Here is an 18,336-nt window from a genome sequence, read left to right as displayed (position 1 = left end):
AAAGACATCCCGTGACTTACGCCGCTGTGAATGAGATGTTTCCTGTGTCTTCTTAAGCGAATGCGACGCGTGAATGTGTGTTGAATTACAAATACTTTTGCACTTCTTCGAATACTAGGATTGTGAGGTATGATTGTAGGTATCTAGGAAATATACATGCTGCATAGATATGAAGTCTCCATCAATATCACCATGATCTAAAAAAGCAATTTTCGACGAGCGCAAACAAAAATCCAGAAGCAGCTTGGTTGACAGGACGTTTAGATCGAGTGAAATGCATGACTTCTTCAGGGTCAGTAGATCATACTGAGTGAAATTTGGTTACAGATTTCTGTGAGGTGAGGAGGCAGTTTTACACCTAAGGTGGATGGGAGCATAGATGCCAAGCCATGGTTTGGCTGTTTGGAGGTAACGGGACTTGGGCAACGTAGCCTCTATTACAAGAAACAAAGACAAAGCCTAGGTATATACATATACAAGATGTGATATTGTCCATTAGCAAGTCTGACAACAGCGTCAGGCAACACTGTAGTCAGAGCTCTATCCTCTCCTTCAGACCGGCTTATTACATGATCCAACAAGGATACACAGCCGGTCTCATGAACCATTCCAAACATCTTCTTTTCTCAGAGCGGAGTGAGTGCGAGGCTTCAGTATTGCAGTTCGTCGTAGTCCAGTATTAAGACTGTTAAACAGCCGGTCTAGGCGAACATCAACTTCCACCCAGTGTTGTGGTAGGGCCCACAACTCGAAGCGAAGGGCGAATTGCCCCGAAGTGAATCTTTAAACCAAAGAAGGAAAGTGACAAGAAAATGAAAACAACTCCGAACCATGCTTTCCACAGGATAACGCCTTGCACGTGACCAGAAAGAAAATAAACAATCCCCGGCGTGAGCTGGAGAACAGTATGTCATCAAGGCGTGAGGACTGGTGGCGTAATTCACTCGTCTTCCTCTACTTCGTTGGATTTCTTCTCAGGCTTCTCAGCCAGCTGTTTCTGCCAGACGTGATTGGCAGCACCCTTGTCCAAGTCGGTAAAGAGGAGATCGAACACCTCAGAGTACCAGCCTACTGCATGGCCCTCGATGCCCTCCTTGATGTTCTGTGATTGCAAGTTAGCTTTGTCAGACACTCCCAAACAGTTAATCACCACTCACCTCAGGCAGCTCCAGCCAGTCGGACATGTTGTCCGCGGGGAAAACGATCTTCTTAGCACCAGCACGGCGAGCAGCAACGGTCTTCTCCCGCAAACCTCCAATGCGCAAAACTTTTCCGGTCACGGTCAGTTCTCCCGTCATGGCGATGGTCGGGTCGAGTGGGTGGTTCAAAGCCAGGGACAGCAGAGATGTTGCCATGGTAATACCAGCAGAGGGGCCGTCCTTGGGTACGGCACCCTCGGGGCAATGCATGTGCAGCTTAGCCTTCTCAAAGAATCGATTCTCAGGGAACTGCTTCGCCATGACTGACTTGGCAAATGAGTAGGCAATTTGGCTAGATTCTTTCATCACGTTCTGCAGGTTACCGGTGATGTCGATACCCGGTCGGGACTGAGGCGTCAAGGCGTTCTCCAGGATCGATTCGACGTACAGAGCAGCACCTCCCATGCTAGTCCAGGCAAGTCCCATGGTCACGCCAGGCGGGAAGGTGTCGTAGAGACGGTCAGCGGTGAAGATGGGAGGTCCAACATAGTCAGTAAGACTGTCTTTGCCGATACTGAGCTGCACACTTTCCGGAACCTTCAGCGCAACGCGAGGCGTTTCCGTCGTGGACTTCTCCGGGTCGACAGGAGATTTTGAGTCGGGAGATTCAGTCTCCTTCTGCGACTCCTCCTGGACGGCCTTACCCTCATCTGTCAGAGCCTTCTCTTCTGCGAGCACATCTTCGCCGAGATCCCGAACGATCTTGTATGCCGCCTTACGATAAACTTTCTCGATTTGCTTCTTCAGGTTCCGAACACCACTTTCACGGCAGTAGGACTTGATGAGTTCCTCAACGGCTTCCTCCGTCAAATTAACATCAACCTCCTTCAGACCGGTAAGCTCCCGAGCAGCAGGGGCGAGATACCGCTGAGCGATGGCCATCTTCTCATCGGCAACATATCCCGACAACTCGATGAGCTCCATTCGGTCCAAGAGTGGCCGAGGAATCGTGTCAGTCACGTTTGCAGTGCAAACGAAGAGAACCTTGGAGAGATCCACCGGGACATCCATGTAGTGGTCCAGGAACGACGAATTCTGTTCGGGGTCAAGCAACTCAAGCAGCGCAGAAGACGGGTCTCCCTGGTGCCCGCGGCCAATCTTGTCGATTTCGTCGATCAGAATAAGGGGGTTCTCGGTCTGGCACTTCTTGAGAGCCTGGATGATGCGTCCAGGAAGAGCACCCACATAGGTCCTACGGTGTCCCTTGATCTCGGCGACGTCGGTCAAGCCTCCAACTGAGAAGCGGTAATACTGTCTGTTCAATGCCCGTGCGATGGACTTTCCAATACTGGTCTTTCCCACACCAGGCGGTCCGACCAGACATAGGATCTTGCCCTCAACGGTACCACGCAGCTTGCCCACAGCGATGAACTCCAGAATGCGGTCTTTGACATCCTTGAGACCATAATGGTCTTCATCCAGGACCTTCACCGCATGTTGAATACCGAAGTTCTCCACGCTCTTCTGTCCCCAAGGGATCTGAGTCAGCCAGTCCAGGTAGTTGCGGGTGACATTAAACTCAGAGGCAGCAGGCTCCAGGTGGGCCAACTTGTTGAGCTCCTCGTCGAACACCTTCTTGACGGCGTCCGGCATAGCAAGCTTCTCTGCCTTCTCCTTGAACTTCTCGACCAACTTATCTTTGCCATCGGACTCAATGCCCAACTCCCGTTTGATGCCCTTCATCTGTTCCATCAACCAGTATTCACGCTGTCGCTTCTGAATCTTAGCTTCCACGTCCTTGGAGATCTTGGATTGGAGTTGCGCGTTCATAAGCTCCTTCTTCAGCACCACCAAGGCCTTGGGAAGTCGCTCCTCAATGTTCATCAATTCCAAGACTTCTTGCATTTCGTTGAGCTCTCCTGCAGAGACGGCGGCGGCAAAGTCCGCCAACTTGGCAGGCTCGTCGCTCAAATTACCGGGGAATTGATCGGTATAGAACGCGGAAATCTGGTCGCGGAACAACGGGTTCAGGCTCGCGATCTCCTTGCAAACGTTGACAATTTCACTGGTGACAGCGCGGATGATAGCACTCTTCTTATCGTAGGGTTCCTCCGCAAGGTTTTCCACATTGACCAAGCTGACGGGATACTTCCGCAGGAAAGAAGTGGGTTCATAATGGTCCTTAGGAGCGAGTTCGGCAGTGCCCTCCTCAAAACTGGCAACAACATCTCCACGGCGTTCCGATGTCTTCTCATCAGTTGTACCAGCCTTGGCAGCATCGCTAGGCGGAAGCAGCGAAGAGACCTTGATACGACGGTGGGGATAGAGAACGGCGGTGACCCCACTCGCTTCACCCCGGAGAGGGTATGCGGCAGTGATCTGAGCAAAGACACCAACATCATAGACATCATCGAGGTTCTCAATCACATCGCCATCTGCATTCTCATCCTTGAACAAGAAGGCACCCACGTAGGGTTGTCCCCGCTTCATCATGTCTTGTATGGCGGCGGCTACATTCGGGTCTCGGATGGTGATTGCTTTGTAGAAGCCCGGGAATAACGGTCGCTTAGCGATCGGAATTGCCATCACCTGAGGATACACTTCGGGAACCGATGGCTTCTGCAAGGCCTTCTCGCCGGAGCCCTTCTTGCCCTTCTTGCCGCCATCCTCGTTGCCACCATTATTCGCGCCACTAGGCCTCGAGTCGGAGCCACCATTGACAGGTATAGGGGATGGGGTATCAGAGGAGTTCCCCTTGCCTTCTACTGCATTACCATCCTTCTTCGAGTCTTCCTCCAGGCCACGTTGCTCCTTGTCCGCGCCCGCCTTCTCCTTCCGCCGTGCAAAGCCCGATGTCGGAGCTCCGGGTTCGTGTGACGATCCCTGCTTGCCAGAGGGATCAGCGGCCTTGCGTCGGGCGTCTGAAACACGTTCAACATCCTTCTCTTCGTTTGCGTCTTTCTGTTCCTTCTGAGCAGGGTCGTCCTTTTCGTCGCCGGGTGGGGGCTTCTCTCTCCGCCGGATGGAGCTCGAGGAGAAAGCGCGGGAGGTCGGGAGGGAGCGGTGAAGTCGCGACGCATTTAGTATCGATCGGGCGGTGACATTGTATCTTGAGGGAGCAAGTAGAGGTCGAGGGATGAAAGGACGCGAGGCTTGTTGGAGCGCGGCTCTCCAGGGGAGAGTCTGGCCGCGGAGCATGCTAGTAGCTTTACTAATGTAGATGCGGATGGAAACGAGGCGGCAAAGAGGCAGGTGAGTGGGAAGGAGAGGGATGGAGGATAAATATGATACAAGCCAGTAGCTCGGAAGCTTACTGAAAGAGAAATCCCAACGAAGACTAAAGGAGAGGAATGTGATGGCTCAATGGGAACAATGAGGTCGAGGGGGAGATCAGTTCACTTCGGTCAAGTCGGTCGAGTGCTTGATTACCGAAGCAGGCTTTCATCATCGCAGTCCGCGGATTAACGATGTTCCGGTCGGGAAACTTTTTCGAGGCGAGCGACTCGAAGCTTCCAAGCGTCTTCCCCATCAGGAGGCGGTCGAGCGAGTCTCAAAACTAAAAGGTCGCCGGCTTCTGCTCGAATCAGCTTCGTCGGTTTCCAAATCTCGCTTCTCTGCCCTTCTCCTTCGTTCCCTTTCTCATCGTCTCTCTTTATCTTCCCGTTGGATGCTCCTCTGCTACTCACGATGAGTGCTGCTTCCGCCGCAATGCCCAAAGCCGCGGCTATTCCCGCTCGTTTACTGCGGACTTCGCGACAATGCTCCAAGCAGAACCCGGCCGCCAGTGTCCGATCAACCACCACAGTTCGGACTTATCATGTGTCGGCTGCTTCTCCAACAAGCCAGCGCCTGCGGGATGGTGTTCGTAGCAAGAACAGTCCGGCATTCCTGTCGTCAAGGGTAGGTATTATCTACAATATCCCATGGAGAGATGTCCGGGCTGTGACTAAGTTCCCATTCCCGCCCGCAGGTTTTCCATACGACCGCTCCTCTTGGAGCCATGTCTGACCCGTATAAAGTTTTAGGAGTCGACAAGGGTGCTTCTGCAGGCGACATCAAGAAAGCTTACTATGGAATGGCCAAGAAATACCACCCGGATACCAACAAAGACCCTGGCGCCAAGGAAAAGTTTGCGGAAGCTCAGTCGGCCTACGAACTTCTATCCGATCCGAAGAAGCGCGAGAATTTCGACCGATTCGGCTCAGCTGCTTTTGACCAGAACGGCGGCTTCGATCCCAGTGGCGGTAACCCATTTGCCGGCGCCGGTGGTTTCCACGGCTTCGGTGGAGGATTTGGTGGTGGATTCCCTGGAGGATTCTCGGGTGACATCAACTTCGAAGACTTGTTCGGCGCATTCACCGGCGGCGCTCGCCGTGCGGGTCGAGGACGCCGAAGCCCGTTCCAGGAGATCTTGGTTGGCGAAGATATCGAGGTTCAGACCAACATTTCCTTCATGGAAGCTGCGAAGGGTACTTCCAAGGATATAGTCATCACTCCCCTGAAGGAGTGTGGCACCTGTGATGGAGATGGACTGAAGAAGGGTGCTAAACGAACGCAATGCCGTCAGTGCAACGGTTCTGGCACCCGGGTACACTTCATGCAGGGAGGATTCCAAGTTGCGGCTACCTGCGATGCCTGTGGAGGTGCGGGAATGACTGTTCCCCGCGGATCCGAATGTGGCGGGTGTAAAGGAAGTGGTGTGGTCAGAGATCGCAAGACTGTCCAGGTCGACATCCCCGGCGGTGTCGAGGATGGCATGCGTCTGAGAGTGTCCGGAGAAGGTGACGCCCCTCCTACGGGCACCGCAGCAGCCCCTGGCTCCCGTACGCAGCGTGGTGACTTGTACGTCTCCATTCGGGTCTCCCCCGATCACCGCTTCAGCCGCTCCGGCTCCGATATTCTCTACACAGCCTCTATTCCTCTCACCACTGCTCTGCTTGGCGGTGAGGTGACGGTCCCGACTTTGGACGGCGAGGTCAAGGTCAAGGTTGGAACGGGTACCGGCACGGGTGACCGCATTACTCTCTCGGGCATGGGCATGAAGAAACTCAGTGGCCGTTCTAGAGCCTTCACTCCTACCGGTGACTTGAAGGTTGAGTTCAAGGTTGCCATGCCGAAGTATTTGACTAGCAACCAGCGGACAATCCTCGAGGTTCTAGCGGATGAAATGGGTGACAAGACGGCCAGACGCATCATGGACATCCCCAAGGATGGGTGAGTATTGCACCGTTCCTGGGTTTGATTCCTTCTACAGTGTTGCTGACAGACAAGCAGATCAACTCCTGACTCCGGCGCCACCTCCGATTCTTCCAAGAACGAGGGATTCCTTAAATCGGCCTGGCACAAGCTCATGAACCACTCGAAACAATCGGGATCGGAAGGCTCGGGTAGCGAGTCAGGCAAGAAGGACCGCAGCGACAGCAACAAATCCGACGATGAGAAGAAGTCCGGCTCCAGCTAAAAGGAGTACCCCGACGAACATGTGTATAATCGACAATTTCTGGATACTCCTTCGAAACACCTTCGTTTCCTTACTGTGTAATTATGTTTACGGGAAAATATCATAGCGCCGGCGAGATTGGGGGTTCTGGTGCCATTCTGCATGTTGGGATAATTCGATTCGCCTGTATCCGTTCAATTGTTTCATTCGTGACGTTGGGTTGTTTATAGAGAGACTTTCTCAGGATGATGTGTGTATGTATGTTGTGTACGATTAGAGTTAGCGCTCCAAGACATTCTCCTCTTCTCTTCTCCAAACAAGTAATCAATTCAGAGTTTCGATCGTCCAACTGTCAGAAGGATCCCAGAGCATTGACTGGTGGAGACTAAATTGCAGAATGCGTCAGAGTTAGAAAGTGAGAGAAAGTATTGATTCAGGCATGCCACATTGCTGCCTTTTTGGCCGTCACGGCCGGCGGTTAGAATCCGTCCCATCACAGCACACTCCTCGCCCCCATCCGCAACTCGTCACAATCACCTTCAGTCAACCACCACCAACCAACTCCCACTCCACTCCACTCCTTTCTGCCTGATTCTATCACCCAGCAGGTAAGATCCGTCATTCGTCTCTCATTGGAGCCTGTCAAGTAAAGCCTAATCTCCTCTCCGAGCAACTGCACCACGCAATTCCCTCCCGCCTCCCTCGCTCCTCTGTTGCTGGGCTCCCCACTTCCGTCATCATCGTCGAGCTAACGACGGAACTACTGTTAGGCTGCCTCGGGGACGACTAGACTTGCTAGTGACCCTGCGACTAATCTATCTATCAATCCTTACCACCACCGGCCACCACAATTCTCGCAGGGTTGAACGACTAAGCATCGCCTACCTTCGTTACCCCACAGTGCCATCCCCGAAAACTCTCCCCCCTCGAAACACTGCGACTTCGCCCTTGTCCGCCCTGCTCTGACTTCCCTGCTCGACCTCGGGCCCGCCTGTCTCTCCGCCTTTGGATGGGAGCTCCCCGCTCCTCCCGAGCAACAAGATGGTTCAATCGCCCATGATTTCGTGTCCGCTCAAGCAGACCAACGAGATCGATTGGATTCGACCCCTCAAGGACTACATCCGTCAGAGCTACGGTGAAGACCCCGATCGCTACAGTTCAGAATGCGCGACCCTCAACCGCTTGCGCCAGGACATGAGGGGCGCGGGGAAGGATAGTGCGACAGGCCGCGACCTGTTGTATCGGTATTATGGACAGCTGGAGCTCTTGGACCTGAGGTTTCCGGTCGATGAGAACCATATCAAGATCTCCTTCACTTGGTATTACAAACCCTTGTCTTCTCCTGTTCCTACCACATCATTCAAGTCTGCTAATGCCTCAATCCCTCATACAGGTATGATGCCTTTACCCAGAAGCCCACTTCGCAATACTCCTTGGCATTCGAGAAAGCATCGATCATCTTTAACATCTCCGCCGTTCTGTCATGCCACGCGGCAAACCAGAATCGCGCTGAAGATACCGGTCTCAAAACCGCGTATCACTCTTTCCAGGCATCCGCTGGCATGTTCACATATATCAATGAGAATTTCCTCCACGCGCCGTCGACCGACTTAAACCGGGAAACTGTCAAAGCTCTGATCAACATCACCCTCGCTCAAGGCCAAGAAGTATTTCTGGAGAAGCAGATCGCGGACAATAAGAAGGCCGGTTTGCTCGCAAAACTTGCAAGCCAGTCCGCCTATCTGTACTCTCAAGCCGCCGAGGGAATGCAGGAGTTCGTAAAGGGAGTTTTTGACAAAGTGTGGACAATCGTCGTGCAGGCCAAGGCGGCGCACATGGCCTCTGTGGCATCCTACTACCAAGCTTTGACGGACAGCGAAAGCGGATCGCACGGTGTCGCCATTGCCCGGCTGCAGCTGGCAGAGAAGAATTCAACAGCAGCACTAGGATGGGCCAAGTCCTTCCCCTCATCGGTCTCTCCAAATGCCAATTTGAGCTCCGAATCGGGCACGAATCTCCTCGATATCATCAAGTATCATCTTGCCAATGTCCAGGCCAAGCTTACCGTATTTATGAAGGACAACGACTTTATCTATCACCAACCCATTCCCAGTGAGGCGGGTTTGTCAGCTGTTGCGAAGCTGCCTGCAGCAAAGGCAATTCCTGTCAGCGAGCTCTATCAAGGCCAAGATATTCAACGTATCATCGGCCCAGATATCTTCCAGAAGCTGGTGCCCATGTCTGTCACAGAAACGGCCAGTCTCTATGATGAAGAGAAAGCCAAGCTGATCCGTGCGGAAACGGAGAAAGTTGAGACGGCAAATGGGGAAATGGCTGCCAGTCTTGATTATCTGAAACTTCCGGGCAGCCTGAATATCCTCAAAGGCGGGATGGACCAGGAGGTGACTGTGGATGATGAATTTCGACGATGGTGCCAGGAGCTCGCGGGTCATCAACCATTTATCAAGGCCTTTGATGGGCTACAGGATCGCAAGGTGGAGATTCTCGCGCAGCTAGACCAGTGCTCCAAACAATTGGACCTGGAGGAGAGTGTATGCGAAAAGATGCGCTCCAAATACGGAGCGGACTGGAGCCAGCAGCCCAGCGCCAGGCTAAACACTACACTACGCGGCGATATTCGAACCTACCGAGACACCATCAATGAAGCGAGTGCCAGCGACTCTCAACTCTTGTCTACTCTGCGGCAATATGAGGCAGACTTCGATGAGATGCGATCTGCAGGTGAAACAGACGAGGCTGAAGTACTCTTCCAGCGTGCCATGATCAAAGCTGGCTCCAAGCAGAGCAAGGGTAAAAATGGGCTTGGTAGCCCTTACGCATCAACGGCAGAAGGAAGTTTGATTGATGATGTCTACGACGAAGGCAGCTCTTCCGTGTCAGAGCAAATCGCAAGGGTCGAGGCTATATTGAAAAAATTGAATCTGGTCAAGAGAGAACGGGCTCAGGTCTTGAAAGACCTGAAGGATAAGGTACGTCCATGTGACAGCTTGAGCACATTGCTCTGCAAGACTAATGGCCCACAAACAGGTCCACAACGACGACATCTCCAACGTTCTGATACTCAACAAGAAAACCATTGCAGGACAGGAAAGTCAGCTTTTCGAAGCGGAGCTGGAGAAATTCCGTCCGCATCAGAATCGACTCCTCCAGGCCAACCATAAGCAGGCCTCGCTGATGAAGGAGCTTACGAAGATATACGGTGATCTACTGCAGGACAAACGAGTGCGTGCCGAGCAATCGAAGTACGAAACCATCACCCGTCAACGCAACACGGTGATGTCCCGATACAAGAAGATTTACGATGCATTCAATGGTCTCTTGTCGGGAACGGCACAGGCCCAGACCTTTTACAAGGAGATGACCGAAACCGTAGACAGTCTGAAGAAGAACGTCGAGACTTTTATCAACAACCGACGATCCGAAGGTGCCCAGCTACTGGGCCAAATCGAGCGGGAGAAGGCAAGCAATGCCACTGAGCAGGAAGACCGCGAACGCGAGAAGCTACGACAGCTAATGGAGCGCCTGTCTACGGAACCCAAGACATCGTCTACTCCTTCCTCCACAACAACCGCGCCATCCAAGGTCAAGTCCCCTCCTCCTGCCATTCAGACGCCCGCATATCCCAACCCCGCCATATCTTCACCGAAGATGTCCCCACGGTATCCTCCCAATGTCGGCGGACAGCCGCACGGCATCCCTATCTCGCATTCCCCTGCCCCCTACGGACAGTACATGGGCCAGGCACCGGGCGTTTCCTACGTCCCAGGACAGACCTTCCAACAAGGCGCAGCAGCGCCTCTCTCAGAGGGCTACAACCCAATGGCCTATCCCATCCCTCCGGCCGTCTCACCCCCGCCTAACTTCTACACGTCCACCCCTACTCCATTCAGCTACGCCGGGCCCACCCCGCCAGCAGCTCCATCTTCCTTCATGCCCCAGGGCTATGTTCCACCTCCTCCGCCGCCCCGTCCCCAGCAGACCACTTACCCCTCCACGACGGGGCCATACCCATCCGGTCCTGGCGGCTACGCACAAAGTAGACCCTACGGCACATCCCAGCACCACAAAGCTCCCTCGCAGTCTCAACCCCAATCGACATCCGCGTCCGGCAATGACCCCTGGGCTGGCCTGAATGCATGGAAATGAAATCAACTAACTAATAACTTCCCATGCATGCACGGATGAGAATCACGGGGATGGCATGGAATGGTATGAACAATTGGCAATGGAAGCAGGATTAGGATCATGATATGAAAGTATGATAGAATTTTTTTTTTTATTATGGAATGGACACGTTTTTATGTTATGCATTTTGGCGTTTTTCTCCCCGCAGTATTTCTTCTTCTTGTTTCACGTCTACCCTCACTTTCTCTGAAGAGTTGTTTGCTTTGTGCTTGTCAGTCGTCATTTGGTATTCCTTTTCTCTCTTCTTTTCTCCTCCTTTCTATTTATTGAGCTAGTATTAGTGGTTTATCTATTCTTGCTGTTGCTGCTGCCTGTCCTGTGTTGTTCTGTGGTTCAGTTCGGGGGGGTTTTGGGAAAGTGGAAGGACCAACTGTCGAATGGAATGGAGTGAAATGTATATAGTGAGTATAGGTGAAGTGCTAAGACAGAGGGAGAAGAAAACGGCAATTGGATGATTTAGTCTTGCATGTCTCAATGATTGGTACTTGGTGTAATACGAGTACGGTTACCGAGATATATATATATATACCAGGACGGGTGGAGAAGGACGACTGAACCAGAGTAGGTATATTATTGCCATTGATCTCTAAACAAAGATATGAGGAAGATAAAAACGCCGATATCTCCGATTTCCGAGTGATAATGTACAAGTATATGAGCCAAAGAAGGAAAAGGAGCAGTGCACTGATGGCGAGGGTCTAATGCGGCATACAAGATAGCCGACATGGCAGAAGCTTGGAAGCAGATAAGGCTCAAAGGTAACATACAGCAAGCAATGACCTCTCGGGGACAGACCAGAATAACAGAGGAAACAATCAAAAGGAGTAAGAAAGAAGTACTTATCTGAGCTAGCACCAATGGGTATCATGAAAAGGTAAAGGAACTAGGATGCCCGATGACCGGTGAAAGGAGGGATGTTTCGAGGGTGAAGAGTAGGGAGAATGGAGGGCGTAGAGTTCTGGAGCAGATTCAAATCCGATCCCGTTAAAGATTGTGCTCAAGGCCAGAAGCACAATGAACCGAGGTTATGCTCACGAGCTATCCGCAGGTCCGGGATGATTCTTCCGGGTTCGGAGGTAGGTGATAGAAGGGAGAGGCGAAGTCATAGAAGGAGTGGTGTAGGAACTATGGCTGGAACCTGAGACGGAAGTGTCGTCCTCTGCCTTCTTCACGGACTTTGTACAAGAACCGCGCAATAGCTTCCTGTTCCGCAAGACCGGCGCTGTTGAAGTGTTTGCGCACTGTTACGGCAAGCTGGTTCTTGCATACCCTTTCCTGACCAATTATGTGATGCAGCGCACCCTTGGTATCAATTGTATCTGGGCCTTTATTCGAAGGACGGTCTTTGTGTCTTGTGCTGACGCCATTCGGAGCGGAGGAATTGCTCTGCAGAGCTTTTCGGGATGTGGATGCGCTCGATTGGGAGCCATTCGTCGTCTGGTCCTGGCGGGCTAGGTGTGCTCTCTGGGCAGCGATAGAAGTTGGTGATCGGAGTCCGATTCCACGAGAGAGTAGCAGGTGGGAGTATTCGCTGGCGAACGCGCTTGGGGTAGACAGTTTGTAGGCATGTCGATAGGAATGGAGGAGTTCGAGGGGCATGTCGGACCAGGGGATCTACATCCAATCCATGTCAGATATGATACCACAGTATGAACAGAAGTGATATGGAGAGGATAATGAATCTATAATCAAGAAAGAGCAGGTTAACCCCGACTGCAGCGTACCTTTGGTAAATTGTCCTGTTCGCCTCCAGCTGGAGCGCTGGTGACGTTTGCAGAAATCGCAGATGCTTTTGCCTCGCGACTGTTCAAAGCGGCCACTGCAGCTGCTCCGCCAGCACCCTTGCGAGACTTGCCCGTTGTCGTTTTATGCTCTCTTGCAGTGCTGGAGCCTTCAGAGCGAGAGTCATCCTGAGCGGCTGTCGTCCGCTGCCGCGGGGGAGCCATGGCCGTGAGAGATGGAGAGAAAGAAAAGAGGGAAAGGAGAGGGTGGTGGGAAAAGGGCAGCCGGGGCAGTCGCAGCCCCGAACAATTGTGTTACAGGAATTGAATAGCCACCGGCAACAGCTGAACGAACTGCACTCAACAGCACAAGACTAATCGCAATGGTGAAAAAGCATGCCTGAATGACTTTTGCTTCGGCCGACGGGAGGCGGGCAGACGCGGCAGAATATCGAGGCGCGACATCATCGCGACCGCATCGGGTAATATTACCGAGTATACTTTGAAGATAAGGCAAGAGAAGAGAGGAATGGTGGTGGTTGGTATGGGATATGTCAGATGAATGAAGTGACAGGTCATGGCTGATTGTTTATTCCAAGTGACTGTCATGACGCTCAGTATGTCCTGATATCACCATATCGGACATGTCTCCGGGGTGTGGAGAGTCAGAGTATCGGTGGTGGGAAGTGAGACAACACAGATATCATGCAGCATGAAGGCTGGTATCAACTCATTATTCACGAACACTAGGCATTGAAGATGATGATTGTTAACATATTTGGGTCTGTCAAGATATTCAAGGACCTTTCTACAGGGGAAGTTTAGTCCTTAGAATGAAACACGATTTAGACCAGAAGTGTTACACCAAGATCACATGTCCACACGTTATTTACTTCCATATATAGGAGGAGACAACCTTACACGTTCTTGCATCATGAACAGCAAGGTTGGAGGCAGCCTCAGTTACCCCATCACACCCACTCATGATAATGTCACTAACACTGGGGCGTGTCCATCACTATCAGAGACGATATTGTAAGTACTTATTGTCTATCCCACCGGCAGTGGGGTGCAAAAGCTGCTTCTGCCTTAGAACGATGGCGAACCACAATTCTCCGGAGGGGTCTGAAGTATGTAGATGGTCTCGGCATCCAAAAGGGCTGGACTCATGGTTGCTACACCCTCAATATTAACCGGCCCATGGCTGTTACCTGATTCGAAAGCAGCGAAGCCCCCAAAGAAACCGCGACCCTCAGCTACTGTCACCAAGAGCATGAAAAGAAGGAGATGGATTGGTCGGTCGTGTGTTATCTAGACCCCTCCTCCTCCCACCATCACAGGGTCCTAGCCCAGCCAGGCAGCAGAAACACAGCTCCAGCTGAGCTGGAAAAGCAGAGCACTGCAAGACCCGACGTCATGGGCGTAGTCTGAGCGCCCGTGTCTAGGGGCGTGACAGGACTGTACCCCTGAGTTAAGGCTATAGGACTAGAACAATACCATGCCTATCGAGTTGCGCCATAGGCAGATTCGGTCGTTCGAGACAATTATCCCAGCACCCAATCGGATGGCATCATGCCTACTGCTTATGGCAATACGGGTGCCTGCTGCCCCGTGTTGTTGTTGCTGTTGTTATCCTCTCACACCATAGTTTTGCCCCGTAGCGCTTATGAGCACCAACAAGGTAGTATTTACTAGTAGTAATTGGCATGTGTTGGTTGGTGAGCTGTGCTCGAACGAGGGTAAAATACCCCGGCACGTGTCCGGATATGCCGAAATGAAGCACCCTGACATAGGCTACTACGGAGTACTACCACTACTAATCAATAATGAGGGTGAAAATGAGGGTTAGCGAGAGTCAATGATAGTATGGGGGAATCCCTTGGGGGAGGGGGATAGAAATATTCCGCCTATCAGCTGAACGGATTCGACGGAATATCATTTATCACCCCAAGCAGGGATGGCATCGGGATTTGACACGGCTGTGCCTGGGGTATCTGTCAGGGTTTCACCTCCGTCCGGAGTAACTCATGACCACAATCACGTGACAGCTGAATCCGGCGGTTAAGGACTAAATGGAAGTAGCCGCGATTACTAGTGATAGTACTACTACTCCGTATCCGTAGATGGGGGGGGGGGGTGGTCTGACAGTCGTGACTTGGGGGAGGAGAGGGATCCACTCTCGCACAATTATGGCACATAACGACGGTATAACCCTGGACAGGAAAAAAAGATAGCCCCAATGGCTGGAACCGGGTTGGGCACACATCTCTTTCTCGCAACCCTTTCGTGTGAGTCAAGATGGGACATCCGGCTGAAAAATTTTGCTCACCGCTATATTCCCTGAAGCCCCAGTTTTGCGAGAAGCGAGAAACTCAGACTATACAGAGTAACTAGCCAGGGGCCGAAAAAAACTAGAAGCCATACTTGAAAACTTTAACGTGTGATAAGCATTAGACTGATAGACAGGGCAAACATTCTACCGGGAAGGAGTAAATGCCGACGTACGGAGGGGGAAAGGGAAAACAATGGGGCTATCGGTCAATTGGCCACATCACGGCTCCAGAATAGTTACATGATTGCCTGGAACAGTAACCGGATTAATGTGACCCTTAAGGGAGGAGGGGGGGAGTATTGTACTCCGTCCACCGGAAATCAACCCCCAGAAATCAGGGCTAGTAGGGAAGCCGCCAGTCAGGACGGCTCAGACCACCACGGGATTCGGGATAGACTCGGCAAGACCAGGACTCGGGACGGACATGCCGATGGATGGGAAAATTGCCTCAGCCGGGGGAAGAGGGAGTGGGAGAGAGAGAGAGGGGGGGAAGGAAAGTGAAGGGGTGGTTGGTGGGCTTCATTCAACTTGGGAAAGGCGAAGGAGGGGTGAGATACCCCGTAGAGGGAAGAAAAAAATTCATCTAGTGTGGTTAGTTAGTTAGGTAGGTAGGAGGCATCTACTTTGGTACGGAGTACCAAGCTCCTTGAAGGAGGAGGTCGGTCGTCAGTCTTGTCACAAGAGGAAAGAAAGGAAAGAATGGCAGGGCAGGAAAAAGCGCCTAACCGCAAAGGTACCTTCACCGAGGTACCCTTTTCGGGGCAGCCCGTGGCTCCGGCCCATCTGGAGAGAGCGAGGAGGGGGCAAGTTAGGTAAGAAATTTCTCCGCAATCCGCCCTGATAAACTATCCAGCCAGCCCTGTTAGTCGCAAGACGGGCCCCAGAGGGGAAGAATGCCCGGAATTCTTCCGAAATCATCCGATCACCGTATCATTCTTGCAGGTTCTGTCCCGGAACTTGTTCGTAAATTGTCTGGATTTGAGGACGGTGAGTGGTGCCTTGGTTGGTTTTTTTTTTTCTTTCTTTTTACGAGAAATTTCTTCACGAGTGGTTCCCTTTCCTCCAGTCCAGTCAAATCATCACATGTATACGGAGTAGAGAGGCAGACAGAAAAAAAGGCCCCTAATGGACCCAGTACCACTAACAGGGGGAGAGACTGAAATAATGACAGTACACACCCGCCCCAACAAAGCGAAGCGGAAAGAATATGGTAGTTGCCCTGACGTGGCAAAAGCTACTAGACTGGCTGAGCTGAGATGAGCTGAGCTGAGCTGCTGCTGCTGCTGCTGCTGCACCTACATAACTAACTGTACGATATGCTGATAGCAAGCAAAGCAACAGAATCAACTAACATAACTAGTCAGATTAGAACCCGATATTATCTAATACACCGGATCTCCGGTCCTCTCCTCCCCTCCGTAGTCCACAACCCACAAGCAACCAACCCTTGTCCAGTTATGGTGTGCTACTAGACTAGTAGTTAGTCAACAGCCTGATCCAGTCCTCCAGACGCGGGAGATTGTCATCTAGAAACGCGGCAGTGCGCCGCCACTAAGGCAGGCCCATGTCTCGACTCCTGGATTAGCTGCAAATCATTCTCATGACGCAATCCCGGCCATCTTCCGTGACTCCGTCCTCTCTCTCTGTCTCCGTCTGGTGTGACTTTTTTCTCCTCCTACCCCATCATTCCCAATTCGGTATTTTCCTCATTGGTATTCTTCTCACCCTTATTAGGATTGAAAAGAAAAAAAAATTATGGTTCCATTCTACTATCTGGTCAAAGGAGTGTGAGAGTATCAGTAAATACGTAGTGTTATCATTCAATTCTCCTTTCATTGTCTTAAGTGTTGTCTTGGCTGTCCTTCCATCCTAGGCATCTATCCCCGCTATCCCATCCCATCTGTATTAACTAATCTCATTAGGTTATTAGGTGGTGGCGGTCTGGGGAAAATAACAACAATACAAAATTACACTTTTCGTTACATCTATAGATACATACAGCTGAGTAGCTACACAAAAGCATCAGAGTGAGCTACATATGCCGTGCAGAAGGGAAGTTAAGTAACCTAGCTAAAATTGCAATCTGCAGGCTTAGACTATGTCGATACATACTGTAGTTAGTTATCATGTGAAAGGGGTCATAGTCTAGCCTCTGCTCTTCTCCTCTCCTCACACCCCCGAGATCGTCGTCATAGCTCGAGAGGGGAAGAGACGAGAGGGGCAAGCAAGCAGCTAACTAGTTGATATTAATTAATATGTACTCCGTAGTATTAGGTCCGTGTGTATGTCTGCCTACTGTGGTCCTCTTCACTGCTTGCCTAGAAGGAATTGACAAGAATCAGTATCAAGTAGAAAGAAAGTATAGCATGTATGGCATGGTTACGACAATTGCACCACCATCACCCTGCATCCCATAGTGTGTAAAAACCAACTAATCGAAGAAAAAGAAATCCTTATCTCAAACCTACCATCATGCTACCTTCCTCCGGCCCCAAGCTTTTTCACCACCTACACTAGTACCTCACTAAGGTGAACTAGGACCTGAGGGAAGGGAGGAGCGCACCACTTGGCAATGGTCAATCCTCATTAATATTTTACCGGTTTAGGGAAATCATCATTGAAGCTATAGAAGACACTATCTTAGAGCTTGGACTGGCCACTGGGCATTGCTGGTTATAATTATAGACACGGGGTAGATAATAATCCTACTATTAACTTAGTGAAGGATTTAGATTCAGGTACGGAGTACTGGCAATTACCCGACCGAGTGATGATGGTCTCATATGCTCACTCCTTATCCTGTGTAATCAAGCAAAGCAAGGAAGTAAGCAGCCAGCTTATCTCCTACTTCTGTATACTATACTAAGATAGTAGTATACTAGGTAAACTATATTTCAAGGGCTGAAAGAAAGAATAGTGAAAGCGCCACACCAGGGCGTCGGCGGCGGCGGCGGCGCTCGCCGTACCTTCCCCAATTCCCGCTTTGCTTACAGGCGACGTGTCATCACAACACGAGATAAGTAGCATAGCGTAGTAGCCGTCCGTAAGTAGATAGCTAACGGCGCGCGCGCGCAAAGCGACCGTTAGGAGAAATAAAAAAAAATTACTCCGTACATCCCCCGGCTTTTCTCCCCTCTTTTTCTGCCTGCCTGCCTGTCTGGCCCCCGGGTTGCAACGGTCTAGAGAGTAACTTGCTCAATTATTGGTTGATTAAATAGATTGAAGAAAAGTTACTGCGGAGTAAGAGTAGTATAATCCATGTCGAAGACGGGAGAGGGGAACAGGCATTCGTGCAGAAACGGGCTGGATGGTGTGATCGGGAAGAAGGGGGGAAAAGGGAAACAACATAAGGTTAGTGTTGGGTTAGCGGATAGTGGTTCGTTCCCTGGGAAGGGATAACTTCGGGGTAAATCCCATTCATTCATTCATTCATCTATACTCCATACATATTGGCCACTGGCTATACTCCGGTAAAGACCGCACTACTACGCGGCCGCA

General features: G+C 51.4%; 5 protein-coding genes across 5 annotated transcripts; 2 read left to right on the top strand and 3 right to left on the bottom strand.

Moving 5' to 3' along the window:
• Positions 1-778: 778 nt before the first annotated feature.
• BDQ94DRAFT_180219 (endopeptidase La) lies at positions 779-4,529 on the bottom strand. Its single transcript, XM_026773569.1, has 2 exons — positions 1,158-4,529; positions 779-1,102 (listed from the first exon to the last, which is right to left on the bottom strand). Exons 1-2 carry the CDS (start codon positions 4,335-4,337, stop codon positions 941-943), a joined length of 3,342 nt encoding a protein of 1,113 aa, XP_026624796.1. The 5' UTR covers positions 4,338-4,529; the 3' UTR covers positions 779-940.
• Positions 4,530-4,826: 297 nt separating this feature from the next.
• Positions 4,827-10,746, top strand: BDQ94DRAFT_160444 (BRO1-domain-containing protein; the record flags this gene model as incomplete). Its single annotated transcript, XM_026769220.1, has 6 exons — positions 4,827-5,039; positions 5,110-6,353; positions 6,411-6,584; positions 7,596-7,898; positions 7,973-9,569; positions 9,628-10,746. 6 exons carry the CDS (start codon positions 4,827-4,829, stop codon positions 10,744-10,746), a joined length of 4,650 nt encoding a protein of 1,549 aa, XP_026624795.1.
• A 603-nt stretch (positions 10,747-11,349) lies between these two features.
• BDQ94DRAFT_146639 (uncharacterized protein) lies at positions 11,350-12,333 on the bottom strand. Its single transcript, XM_026766865.1, has one exon. It carries the CDS (start codon positions 11,651-11,653, stop codon positions 11,372-11,374), a length of 282 nt encoding a protein of 93 aa, XP_026624794.1. The 5' UTR covers positions 11,654-12,333; the 3' UTR covers positions 11,350-11,371.
• Positions 11,350-12,879, bottom strand: BDQ94DRAFT_146638 (histone deacetylase complex subunit SAP30 Sin3-binding domain-containing protein). Its single transcript, XM_026766864.1, has 2 exons — positions 12,510-12,879; positions 11,350-12,399 (listed from the first exon to the last, which is right to left on the bottom strand). Exons 1-2 carry the CDS (start codon positions 12,729-12,731, stop codon positions 11,911-11,913), a joined length of 711 nt encoding a protein of 236 aa, XP_026624793.1. The 5' UTR covers positions 12,732-12,879; the 3' UTR covers positions 11,350-11,910.
• Positions 12,880-16,635: 3,756 nt separating this feature from the next.
• Positions 16,636-17,503, top strand: BDQ94DRAFT_146634 (uncharacterized protein). Its single transcript, XM_026766863.1, has one exon. The coding sequence runs from the start codon at positions 17,094-17,096 to the stop codon at positions 17,253-17,255; it is 162 nt and encodes a 53-aa protein (XP_026624792.1). The 5' UTR covers positions 16,636-17,093; the 3' UTR covers positions 17,256-17,503.
• The last annotated feature ends 833 nt before the right edge of the window (positions 17,504-18,336 follow it).

Source organism: Aspergillus welwitschiae (assembly GCF_003344945.1).
Source record: "Aspergillus welwitschiae strain CBS 139.54b unplaced genomic scaffold BDQ94scaffold_22, whole genome shotgun sequence".
In the NCBI taxonomy this organism is placed as follows: Eukaryota; Fungi; Ascomycota; class Eurotiomycetes; order Eurotiales; family Aspergillaceae; genus Aspergillus; species Aspergillus welwitschiae.
Note: the sequence above shows the minus strand (reverse complement) of the source record. Positions and strands in the feature narration are given on the sequence as shown.

What these genes read in the sequence shown, in the direction of transcription:
- BDQ94DRAFT_146634 (XM_026766863.1), top strand. Translation starts at nt 17,094, where the DNA reads ATGTACTCCGTAGTATTAGGTCCGTGTGTATGTCTGCCTACTGTGGTC.
- BDQ94DRAFT_146639 (XM_026766865.1), bottom strand. Translation starts at nt 11,653, where the DNA reads ATGATACCCATTGGTGCTAGCTCAGATAAGTACTTCTTTCTTACTCCT.
- BDQ94DRAFT_146638 (XM_026766864.1), bottom strand. Translation starts at nt 12,731, where the DNA reads ATGGCTCCCCCGCGGCAGCGGACGACAGCCGCTCAGGATGACTCTCGC. An exon ending in AACAGGACAATTTACCAAAG is followed by an intron (nt 12,400 to 12,509) that starts GTACGCTGCAGT and finishes GATTGGATGTAG; the next exon opens with ATCCCCTGGTCCGACATGCC.
- BDQ94DRAFT_180219 (XM_026773569.1), bottom strand. Translation starts at nt 4,337, where the DNA reads ATGCTCCGCGGCCAGACTCTCCCCTGGAGAGCCGCGCTCCAACAAGCC. An exon ending in ACTGGCTGGAGCTGCCTGAG is followed by an intron (nt 1,103 to 1,157) that starts GTGAGTGGTGAT and finishes TTGCAATCACAG; the next exon opens with AACATCAAGGAGGGCATCGA.